General features: G+C 37.8%; 1 protein-coding gene across 1 annotated transcript in view; it reads right to left on the bottom strand.

Moving 5' to 3' along the window:
• Positions 1 to 1,372: 1,372 nt before the first annotated feature.
• Positions 1,373 to 12,548, bottom strand: part of LOC134800724 (trafficking protein particle complex subunit 12) — a 165,062-nt gene continuing 153,886 nt past the window's right edge. Inside the window, exons 2-12 of the mRNA XM_063773246.1 lie at positions 11,472 to 11,631; positions 11,129 to 11,379; positions 9,968 to 10,048; positions 9,281 to 9,361; positions 8,741 to 8,912; positions 5,138 to 5,301; positions 4,273 to 4,416; positions 3,636 to 3,782; positions 2,974 to 3,140; positions 2,257 to 2,380; positions 1,373 to 1,724 (exon numbers count right to left, since the gene is read on the bottom strand). Coding sequence (XP_063629316.1) covers positions 1,476 to 1,724; positions 2,257 to 2,380; positions 2,974 to 3,140; positions 3,636 to 3,782; positions 4,273 to 4,416; positions 5,138 to 5,301; positions 8,741 to 8,912; positions 9,281 to 9,361; positions 9,968 to 10,048; positions 11,129 to 11,379; positions 11,472 to 11,601 — 1,710 coding nt within the window. The 5' untranslated portion in view covers positions 11,602 to 11,631 and the 3' untranslated portion in view covers positions 1,373 to 1,475. The remainder of the gene's footprint in view (positions 1,725 to 2,256; positions 2,381 to 2,973; positions 3,141 to 3,635; positions 3,783 to 4,272; positions 4,417 to 5,137; positions 5,302 to 8,740; positions 8,913 to 9,280; positions 9,362 to 9,967; positions 10,049 to 11,128; positions 11,380 to 11,471; positions 11,632 to 12,548) is intronic.

Below are 12,548 nucleotides of genomic sequence, written 5' to 3'. Positions count from 1 at the left end.
TCAGTATTACTAAGGTACTATGGTCGTATTAGAAATGGTGTTCGTTCAAATTTATTGTCTTGAACAATATATGTCACTTAGTAACCATCGGTTTCTAAAATAAAAATCAATCTATAGTCATTGAATATTGACTGTGGTCTCTGTTTTTATTCAGTAATATGGATATTCAGATTCTTAATTTAAGATCGTGTGAGAAGAGGTACCGTGGTTCTAGAATTCATGGAGTCGCCATAATAAAAATAACTAAGTCAAAATCTCAAACTTAAAATTAAATGAAATGACATGCCATTTCCAATACAATTTCCGTCCTTGGCTAATTTGACAGTTAGTAATGTTTATATATTTTAGAGAATGGATAAAGCAAAATAAAAATCTTTAAAAGCATTATTACTGTTTTAAAAAGTAAATAATGGTCCTATAAAGTCGGGTGTGAAATGACGTAATTTGTAAAAATCCTAAAATGAACCTTATCTTGAAGCAGGTTACTTTTACTGTACTCATTGACAACAAAAACTTGCTGCATCTATATTTCTTTATCCATTCTTCTTTCTCTCGGTTCTTCGTGGTACATGGCATTGAAAAGAACTACACAGAAGTAAGCACGAAGATTTTATCAGGTACTTTGTGGTATAAGTAAACAATTTCAAACACAGTGATTACTCGTTATTTACTAATGTGTCTGATTTAGAACCTCATGGGTACTTTTCAGTTATTTCTGATAAAAAAAAACGGTTGATTCGAATTAAATGAAAAATTAATGATATTCTGTTTGTAATCTTTTTCTTACCGGTGCACTTTCTGTACAGCATTTGTTAAATATATTAAATTGGGTCACTCACGTTTTTGTCTAATATTGCTCCACTAAAAGCGTGAGTGACTCGTTTTAATATATTGAATGTCCGAGTGTTGCGGAAGTTCATTTCATTCAGTACTGTATAATTTAGTTAAAATAAAATGACAAGTATGCGAACGTGATTTTGAATAATTAAATCAATTCTAATCTATGTAAGGAAAGGCAGTTTTTATTTTATCCCTTATTGACCTGAATAGTTTAATTTTAGTTCTCCTATATAGGTAATATTTACTCTATGGAAAGGGTATCTATCTAAATAAAATCGGAGTTTGGATAGATCGTTTCATATAATATTTACAGAATATAACTTGCTTTACATAAGTTAAGCTATTTACACAGTAATACAATGTAAATAATTATCTAACAATTATATTAACTACGAAAAATAAAATATGAGTAGCACAATAATAATTACTGACTACATTTTATCAAATTTATTTCAGCCTAATCTTATGATAGCTAGATTATATGGTTAGGTTTGACTTTTTCATGATCAATTTTAAAATCGGCCAAACGACAGATATATTGCTAGCTATATATACCTACACTGCTAGCTTGCGATTCAATAGGCATATTCATAATAATATTAATGACGTTTTTTACCACGACGTATAGGCATGAATTAACTAAGTTTCAAGCACTCCATAACATTGGGAATAGTATCACTCTTATATTTGCACAGCATTCTGAGTAAATTGAGTTTTTTGTCCATATTTTTGGAAGATTCCAGCTCATACAGGGTGCAAAGGTTGAGGAGCAGATGTTCGCTGAGACCGCGTTCTGGGGCGGAGTTGATCGCGTTCTGAAGGACTGAGATCGCTTCCTTGAGGCGACCCATGTAGAGGAGGCAGACCGAGAGGTTGTTCGCCACCTGAAATAAGGAAATATTTACTGTCCTCGGTTTCCGAGATGGATGTTCATAAAATATAATAGCAATTTAAATTTATCACATGGCGTATAATTCGAACTCTTCGCCAGCACTCGAGGTCGAGTTCATCGGTGGATAGAGAAAACAATGATCATATTATAAAAATAAGTTTTTGGCAAAAAATTCATTTTTGGTACAAGCTTTTATCGCTGACTGTACTTTTCTTACGACAGACAACTAATACTCATCGAGACAATTCTAAAAACCCCTAACACAATTAGGTTGCGTTGTTGTATCACAGAGTTCCTATGGCCACCTCCTTATCGTCAGATCAGTTCGACAGTCCCATATATTATTGTATTGTCATCAGAACTACATACAGCTGCCAATTTTCATGACGCTACGATCTTTGGAAGATGGTTAAATTAGTTACCTTAGATTCCATTACATAGTTACATACAGGTCGACCTAATAAAAGCTTGTTAATAACATTGCATAAAACGCACTTGGATCGTAATTCGTAATGTACTATTACCATGATATTAGTGGGTTCCTGGTCGTTGGCTTTGATGAAGTTTTCATAGGCCTCCTTGTATCGTCCCTGGGCGACCTCGAGGAGGCCTAAATCCACGTACTCTCGCACATCGGGGGTTGGACATCTGAAGTTTCAATATGACGTTAAACACCAAGCAAAATTATTGAAAAACAAATCGATTAGGTACACTTCTTTATAACACAAAATCTGGAATGAAATTTGCCTGATGATTTCCTCAAATTTACCCGCACAAATTGTATCATACCAAATATACTATAATTTTGAATAGCATGTTGCAATTTGTGTAAATAGTTTTAATGAAATTATTAAATATATAAAAACCGGGTCACTCACGCCAAGCAATCACCTACTTTATAAACGTGAGTGGCCCGGTATAATATATTTAATAATGAATATGTCAGTGTCTCGCGAAAGTTTTGTTATTAAAATTAAACAAATTTTTATGTAATTTTTATCGTAAAAGGCCCTGCCATCCCCATTTCCCTCGGCTGACTGTACAATACAATACAAATAATCTTGACTGCATACTTTATTACGGAAAACAATAAAAAAAAAAGAAGAGGTACAGTCACCTGCAATAATATGTTATTCTTCGAAGGCAGCAAAAATATGTGACACGCTCTTATGGCTCTACAAATAAGATCGTGTCGGATATTTTTGCGGCCCTCGTTGTGTAACATATTAGTGACTACTTACAGATGCTGCCTCAGGTCTCTAGCCTCTTGTAAGTGTGTGGCGGCTGCGCGGCAGTGTCCGGCGAGCAGCCACAAACGACATAAAGCGCTCGCCAGCGCTCGGCGCTGCGCCGGACTCGACGCTCGCTCTTGAAGGCCGGAGATTATCTTACTGGCGAGACGATAATCCTGAAATATAAACAAGTATTATAGGACAATATTACACAAATCAACTTCGTCCCACAGTAAGCTCAATAAGACTTTAAGGGGGCCCACAGATTAACAGTCCGTCGGACGGTATCGGCCTGACAGTTGTTCGGAACTGTCAAAATTTTGTGCTAACTGACAGGCCGATACCGTCCGGCGGACTGTTAATCAGTGGGCCCCTTAAGGCTTTGTGTTGTGGGTACTAGACTACGACAAATATAACTATAAGCTGTACTGCGCCATCTGTTTTGCGGTAAGTCAAACGTGAACTTTTGACAATCAGAGTTATTGTAAAACGTATGAAGCTGTACAGCGCCATCTCGTTTACCTATCAAACTCTAAGCACGAAATTGTCTTAGATTTTACACATCTTACTCAATCAATGTATCTTTGCTATGTAAGTTACTACTAACAATTTGATATTCCTACAAAACTAGGTGCTAATAAATTTACAAATACAAAGTTAGTATAACAAACCTTCAAAGCAATAGCGCAGTTGACTATAGAATGTTGCACGCGCGTTTCCCTGCCGCTCCACAAGCGAATGGACTCGGCGCGGTCCTGCTCCGACGTCAGGATGGCCGTGCCGTCCTCCGTTTTACCGGCGTTCAGGTTCACCAACATCTGAAAATTAAATTATATACATTAAAACGGGTCACTCACGTTTTCAAGTCGAAAATTACTCGACATGTTCTGCTCTATGCGTTGCATCAATACACATTGGACCACGATATTGGACATATGGAATATCACCCTTAAATATGTTGTTGTTATAGAATAGAGCAGAAGATCTCGAGTAATTTTCGACTTCAAAACGTGAGTGACCCGTTTTAATATATTTAACAAATGGAACACAACATTAAAGTGCCCTATAAGAGCTCGTTTTACTCGGCCGTATAGAAATAAAAAAGAAAGAAAATACAAGTTTGTACAAATTGTACAATACTATAAAACAGACAACAACACAAATTAGACGCTAAAACAGGATCCACACTCAGCAACAGCATATTGCCACGGCAAGCCATAGCGCTGGGACCTAAAAGAGTGCCAACACTCACATCAAAAACAGCGGTTACACAAATAACAATTTGAAGAAAATAAGAAAATATATTACCTGTTGCACCACCGCCAGGACCGCATAAAGACTAGGCAAGGCTTTTTCCGGTTGTCCTGCGTGCGCCGGCATCTCCGCGATGAGCAGTCGCAGTGCGAACGGCACCAACGAGCCCGTTCGGTTCTCGTACTGGTCCGGGTAGAACTAGAAATAATGATTATTGATACAAATTTACAAAAGAATACAATAATATCATCAGATTGGCATTTGCAAAGACCTGGTGTGGTAATGTATATGTAAAAAAAAACGGACTTGTTTAGGCACGATTGTTACAATTTAGTGTCGTGACGAGGATTTTACTATAATATTGTTTAGGCAGAATATAGTCAGCTTCAAGCCGATAATTGGCAGGAAACGGCGCAGGATCGGGAAAAGGATTGTCAGTGAATTCGTTTAAAGTCAATTACAAAAAAATCATTTTAAATGTACAGAAAAATCGTTGTTAGAAGTCTGTGCTAATTCTTTTTGTGTGTTTACAGTTTTATTAAGGAACAATAGTTTTAATAATTTAACTAAAATTATATTTAATTTCTATACCTGTACCTGTAGTAATATATTTATTTGTATAGCTTATAGTTGCGCTCTCTCGAAAGGGTCTCCACGGAAGACCAGCGTCGGGGACCTCAAAGGTTCCTTGGCATTATGCTGAGTGGAGACCATTTCAGAAACGCTTTATAACCAATCTATGCCAGTGTTATTAATTAAGTTTAAATTAAGCGTTTTTGAATAAAGCATCTTCTATTCTATTCTATTCTATAAAAGTGGCGTGCTCTCGTTTCGGAGGCCAAGATCCTCTTTGGATTGCTGAGCCATATTAGTTGGTTAGTTAGAATATATTCCATCGTTTTAAGTACAGGAAGCTTACTTCGTAGTACATGTCAGGTTGTCCACAATCACCAAAAGCTTCTGCTTCCTGTGCGGCCTGCGCGGCGAGCCGCACGCGCAGCATGGCGCAGAAGCGCGCCAGCCACAGTTGGAGCGAGCGCGCCGAGTGACGCGCACCGGGGAGACGCCCACAGCGACCCGCGCCTGGAAACATGTCATCTTCGATTGAAATCAAATTTTAAACTTTTAACGTGTATGAATTTAAATTTAACGATGAATACATCTCGACACCTAAATCCGGGTAAACTCTTCGGTCCGCCGCGCTTACACCGAGGTGCGTGACTCGTGTGTGAGTGACTCGGGAGCATGAGTGACCCCGTGAAAGTAAGTGGCCAATAAGAGTGAGCGGCCGATGAGAGCTCGAGAGAGATTAATCTGGGCTAGTAGGGACAGTAGGGACATGTGAGAGGCCCGTGAGCACAGTATAATAAATAGTACTAACGTACAGTATGGACACTCCCTCCCTCCCGTTGAAAGTGCCGCCCACCCGCTCTCGGTTACCTCACAGTTACCGGCCGGCAAGGACGCGACGACGCGGTGCGCAGAGCGGAGGTCACGTAAAATATTAAACAAATATTTACAAAACCTATCAGATCACACTGAAAACAACAAAATATCTATATGAACAAAAGAATCATGTTTTCAATTTCCGTAATATTTTGGTGGCCTGAATTTATTTTATTTTATTTTATGTTATTCGGGATGCTTACTGCCTAATATACATAGGTTAATAGACTTATCTACTATATGCAAATTACAAGCTTCCACATATATAATGCTAGATAACATAAATATAAAGGTCTCAAATTAGCAGAATATTACACTATATAGGATAATTCCTGATAAACTATGAACGTAAACTTAAGTCAGGTAACGTTAACTATCTATTGAAAATCATATTTTTAACATTATGGGTGTGTAATGCTTAATATAATTATAAAAAAACTATCATACATTTGTTATAACGCCATTTGATATATTATTGTATGTTATAATGTATTTTTTATTATACGTTTCCTTTATTATATTGTGATTTCATCTAAACTGTCATTATTATAATGCCTAATGTAATATAATTTTCGAATAGTATATAGACATGTTTTATAATGACATTTGTTATATTATATTTTTGTATAACGTAATACTTCATAAAATTTTATTAAGTATAAATACATATATTGTATAACATTTTTTGTCATATTTCATTTACTGATAACGTAAAGTTTTACATACTTTTTATAACTAGTACGCAGGCCTACTGATTTTGCTAGCTATTTTATTCTAGGGAGATCGCAGTTCTAACCTAACCTAACCAATTTTTTCAAGGTTTTCGTTCTGCGGGAGCCGCTGTTCAAACCTAACCTAAACCACTTTTTTGCTAGAGTATTTTATTCTACGGAGGATCAAAGTTCTAACCTAACCCTCCTTTTGTTATGTAGTTATTCGTTTGTGCGGAGTCGCAGTTCCAACTTAACCTAACCCATTAATGTCATGCAACTATTATGCCACACAAATAATTATGTGATGTCACTTGTTATAGCAAATAATATGCTTTAGAGTATGTAATAATTATGACAATGTATATTAGACAAAGTGTAAATATACCTTATGACCATTATACCAATAATAACATTATGTATACCGTTAATTAGGTATTACGGTAGTATGCCATTTATTACGTTATTCAAAATAACGATATATCAAACTATAATATATGAAAAGTAATTATAACAAATGTAATGCACCCTAACATTATTAATCTTGCTGTGAAACAAATCTACATCGGGCATATCATTAAGTTCATTAAATAACCTAATTGTACGAGGGAAGAAACATTTTTTACGAATGTTATTGCGAGAAAGAGGGATGCGAAGCAAGGGTCTTCTGCGCAGTTGCGAGACAGGTATAAAAAATTGTACTTTGGTCACAAGATCCGGGGAATCGACTATACCTTGGGCAATTTTCATTAATAAACTTACGTCATTTGCCGATCGTCTCTTAAATAAAGGGGCAAGATGGAATTTTTTGCATGACATAGAATAGTTGTCCATAGATAGCTTAAATTTAAAGGAGAGGAATCTAACAAACTTCTTCTGAATTTTTTCAATATTTTCTGCATACACCTTATAGAACGGGTTCCATATTTGAGAAGCATATTCGAGGTGAGATCTTACATAGGCACAGTATATGATTTTAATTGTTTTCATTTTTTTAAAGTCACCAGCAGAACGAATCAGAAAGCCAAGAGCTTTATAAGCTTTGTCAGTAATACTTTCTACATGCTCATTAAAAGTAAGTTTATCATCATAAATGACACCTAGATCCCGGCAGGACTTTTTAGTTATAAGGTTTTGTGATTTATTTTTGTACACACTTTTATAAACATTTCTTTTCCTAGTAAAACTCATACTAAAGCATTTTGAAACATTTAAATCTAAATTGTTGTTTTTACAATACAAATCCAGTCTATCTAAATCGTCTTGCAATAATTTTGCCTCAAATTCACTATTAACTATTTTGAAGATTTTCATTTCGTCCGCATAAAGCAGAAACATACTATTGATAAAAATTGAACCAATATCGTTGATAAAGATCACAAATAAAAGTGGCCCTAAAAATGATCCCTGGGGAACTCCGGAGGGTACCCTTATCCAGGACGACTTGAAGCCATTAACAACAACAGCCTGAGTTCTATTTAATACGTAGGCCGAGAACCACCTGAAAAGATCACCACGGATACCCAGAGTCTGTAATTTGAATAATAATATGTTATGATCTATTCGATCAAAACATTTGCTATAATCGGTATATATCACATCAATTTGGTTACCTTTCCCCATATTGTATGAAACAAAATCGTTAAAAGACACTAAATTCGTGACGGTAGATTTTCCACCGACAAAGCCGTGTTGCTGTGGAATGATTTTAGACTTGATATTGACATAAACTTGATTATAAACAATATTTCCTTACAAAAATTTTGTTACTTCGTTTATATTGAATCAAAATAGGAAACTATTGTATAAATCGAGCTTAGATACCTACCTTATAGCATAATACGATTCTTATTTCTTCCTAATTCGCGCAATGAGTTTTGAGTCATTGAGGTCATCGAACTTGATAACAAAATGGCGGGAACCCTAGCACGTGTTATCTGACTTACACAAGCATGGTATGCGTTCACCTACACAAGCTTAGATTGTGTGCGTAGGAACGCGTTTGTTTCATACATTTGATCGTCAGTGTCCGAGGCGTGCCGTGAGAGTGAGTGACTCGTGAACGTCGATGACCCGTTTTAATATAAATACTAAATTATTAGCTAATGTGTGTACCTTGTTTATGCTGAGCTAGTAGCGTAGCGGACAGATTAATGGCGGCTCTGAGACACCCTGTCCGGAGTAGTTCCCGGAGCCTCGCCTCCCCGCGGCACGAATCCGCGGCCCGCTGCGCTCACACCGAGGTGAGTGACCCGCGAGAGGTGACATGCAATTGAGCCACGAGAATGAGCGACCAGGGGGCGTGGATGACTGGCAAGAGCCATGGTTGTGTTAGTAGCCGGTGGGAGTGAGTGACCCGGGTGTACCTTGTTTATGCTGCGCCAGTAAGGTGGCGGACAGGTTGATGGCGGCCCGGAGGCAGCCGGTGCGCAGCAGCTCGCGCAGCGCCGCCTCGCCCGCGCCCCCGCGGGACATGCCCCCGCGCCCCGCCGCGCCCACGCCGAGATACTTCACCGCCACCGCGTGGAGGGAGTCAGGCTGGAATGGAAATTATAATAATAAGGTATTATATTTTATAAGCCTTTTTCTTTTAGATTTCAATTGCGTTTGACTGAATATGTAGTTATAAGTTGTCTCAGTAATTTAAGGCCCCTGTCTGGGTATAGGCCTCCTCCGGTGATCTCCATATTTTACGGTCTCCTACTTTGTTTTAAGTTATTATATACATAGTAGAAAAAAGCGCTAGTCTAAAACCGCCCTACAGGATTAGATTAATTGGTTAACTCGGTAGACAAACAGCGTGTAGTGACGCAATTGGCAAGCAAGGTATTGAATCTCGCAAGTTGATAAATTACAGACCAAAGAAACTAAGCTTTCAAAATTGCGGAATAAAAAATGTCACAAACCAATTCTTCCTCAAATATGACTCCGGGCAGCGTGAGGGCTTCCCTCTCAGGGAAGAATGCTCCTTTCGGCACCGACTGAGCCTAATAATTAAGAAATAACATTTGATATACAGGAACGTTTCAGTGAGACGGTTGGAAAGAACAGTGGCTTAGAGTGAAGAGGCCACCACATCTCCGAGGCCCTTTTCAATGTGTTTTCCCGAGGTAATAAAAAGGTTGGCTTTGCGAGGCCCCCCTAAGAGCGAGGCCGTGGGCGAAGGCCCCATTCGCCCATGCCTCGCTACGCCACTGGGTAAAAAGTCATTAATGATCAGCTATGGACTTGTTCAAGGCTTGGCTGCATGAAGCTATTGAAGCTGATTTATCTAATGTTAATATTTCGGTAATTTTCACTTCTTTTAACATGGATTTTATTGATTTGGATCTTGGTTTCCATTAATTCAAATTTGAATAACAAAACTTCTGTGTGACACAGACATATTAAATATATTAAGAACGGGTCACTCACGTATTTTTAGTCGAAAAACATGTCGAGCGTTTTTCGACTTAAAATACGTGAGTGACCCAGTCTTAACATATTTATTAATTCAAATTGTTTTATTAATGATGACATATTTTAATATACATAGTTAGCTCTTCATAATTATTTAATTTGTACTTTTATGGGAATTCTCCCATGGCACCCACCTTAAGTAAGACCTTTTTAGTTTCGTCATTAGGTATCCAGGCATCTCGGCGCCGGTCAGCCTCCTTGTCTACAGGTTGGTCCTATGAATAGAAAAACTACTAGTAATATAACCTCATAAGACCCACCCTACAAATATTCTCTATTTATAATTTGAAGCTTGGTGTATTTTGGGTGATTTTCGTTTGTTTTAGAAAACAATTACACAGAAGAATTTTAACTTTATTTAGTTTTTTAAAGGTTCAAATTAGATTGAAACAGAGTGTTCCTTGTAATGCACATTGGGCCTTACGAGGCTAAGACAATAACGTGCATATCAGAGTGTTACAACCACTGCAACTGGAGAGAGGTTTGATATTTCGATGATAATATTAGATTATTTGGTAAAACACTTTGTAGCTGAGATAAATTGAGAGCAACTTACATAAATCCAGCAGCACCTTGACGAACCACGTGGTGGTCTATGTATGATGATTTGAAAATCCTCTGCTTTATCGACAGCTGCATATATCCATAAGGGGCACTGGGTCACTAATTAGTCTCTCAATCAATCAATTAATTATTTGGTTGATTTTCACTTAGATTGCAGGGACGGGAACCGAAATATGAATTATTTTAATCGGAGCGCGGATCAATCGCGGCCATTCGTTTCAACGGCAGGCGAAGAGTTTTTTTTATCCTCACTAGGTGGCGCGATTGCAGGTCGCGCCGGAAGGGCTTTTGAGATAAATGCAGTTGCCAGTTCAAATATCTAGCTACTACACGAAAATATATTCTTTCCTAATAGTGTTGCTTTGTATGGTAGGGGCTGTCCATAAATTACGTCATCGATTTTTGACGATTTTTGACCCCCCCCCCCCCTATAATCATCCAAAAATCATGCTTCAAATGACCCCATTTCCTCCTACTTCATGCTACCGTCATCCGATGTCCAGACCCCCCCCCCCCCTAATTTGAAATGACGTAATTTATGAATAGCCCCTTAGAAAAATACCTATTTAAATATGCATAGAAAATAATTAATACTAATCTGTTCCTCTACGGAACACACTTGTTTCTGAAAAACCTTATTAGTTTTACTAAAAGATTATTCACGTTTTTAAAGTCATTGTCTCAAATCATAAGATACAATGAAAATAAAACTAAACTGTAAATATAATTACCTTGACAGCAAGACCGTCCATAGCCTCACTCAATATATTGGGAGTAGCAATTCCACTCATCGCCATTTGAGGCTCCGGCCCAATCGTGTCGAAGAACGTCGAAGGGTCCGGCAGACTAGTCGCGGGCAGGGCTGTAGTACCGCTCACAGTCGGCACTACACTTCCGAACTTCATTTCATCGCTCACTTTCAACTGAGAGAAAGACGCGGTCATATTTGTGGGAAACAGATTAGATGCTGCTGGTTGACTCACTGAAATCAACAAAGCGGGTGTTAGATGCACTGTAGCGTGTATAACATATGGTAATTACGTTTTAAAAACAGTAAAACAACCGAAATGATACCTTCACTTTCGCCCAGGTAAACGCTCTGTATCATATCAGAGGGCGATGTCCCGATTTCGTCGAAGAACTGGGAGGCGGGCGGTGCTTCCGTCTCGCCAAAATACTGGCTTAATGACGGTTTATTGTCCATTTTCTGATTATTTACTTATCTGCCCTTATCTCAAAAAATATCATCATCTGACGGTTTTAAAGTGTTTTTCGCTTAGATTAAGCTCGAACATGGTTCATACATTTTGATAAAAACAACACATACATGGTTATAAAACTACGAACGTCTCTGTCGGTGTTACTAGCACAAAAATAAAACTAATAACAGTTTTTTAATTTCCTTTTAATTGGTATTATTTTTTGTTTAACAAAGGTTAAAAAAATATGATATATAAAAGGATTTATTGCTCAATTATCATTTTTAACCGACTTCAATTTCATAGAAGGAGGAGGTTCTGTATTCGGTTGTGGCTATGTTTTTTTTTTATGTATGTTCACCGATTACTCCGAGACCCGTGGGCCGATTTGACTAATTCTTTTTTTGTTCACTAGAAGGTACTTCCAAGGTGGTCCCAAATAAATCTGGTGCTGTTCTGATGATGGGATCCATGAGGAATTGAGGGAACTCCTCAATTTTTAAATGCACATGTATGGTAATTTGGATGTTTTCTTAAGCAACTCGAGCATTTTCTCTCGAATACCACCAATTTGATGAAGTTGACCTGATGATGATGATTGTTTTGATGATTTTATAAATGTAGATTACTCCAGAACCCGTGGTCCGATTTTAGTAATTCTTTTTTTTTTATACCACATCGGTGGCAAACCAGCATACGGCCCGCCTGATGGTAAGCAGTCACCGTAGCGTTTTTTGTTTGAACGAAGTTACCTCCAAGGTGTTCCCATAATATTGTTGGTTCTAATCTGATGACGGAATTCATAAGGAAATGAGGGAACTCCTCAATTTTTAAAGGCACGAGTATGGCGACATCATTGTTTTCTATAGTAACTCAAGCATTTCCTCCCGATAATCACCAATTTGATGAAGTTCAACTGTAGCCTTACCACGAGTTTGACACTACATATTCG

The sequence above is a fragment of the Cydia splendana genome, chromosome 20, assembly GCF_910591565.1.
Source record: "Cydia splendana chromosome 20, ilCydSple1.2, whole genome shotgun sequence".
Lineage (NCBI taxonomy): Eukaryota > Metazoa > Arthropoda > Insecta > Lepidoptera > Tortricidae > Cydia > Cydia splendana.
The sequence above is the reverse complement of the archived record's forward strand: the minus strand, read 5'-3'. Positions and strand labels throughout refer to the sequence as shown.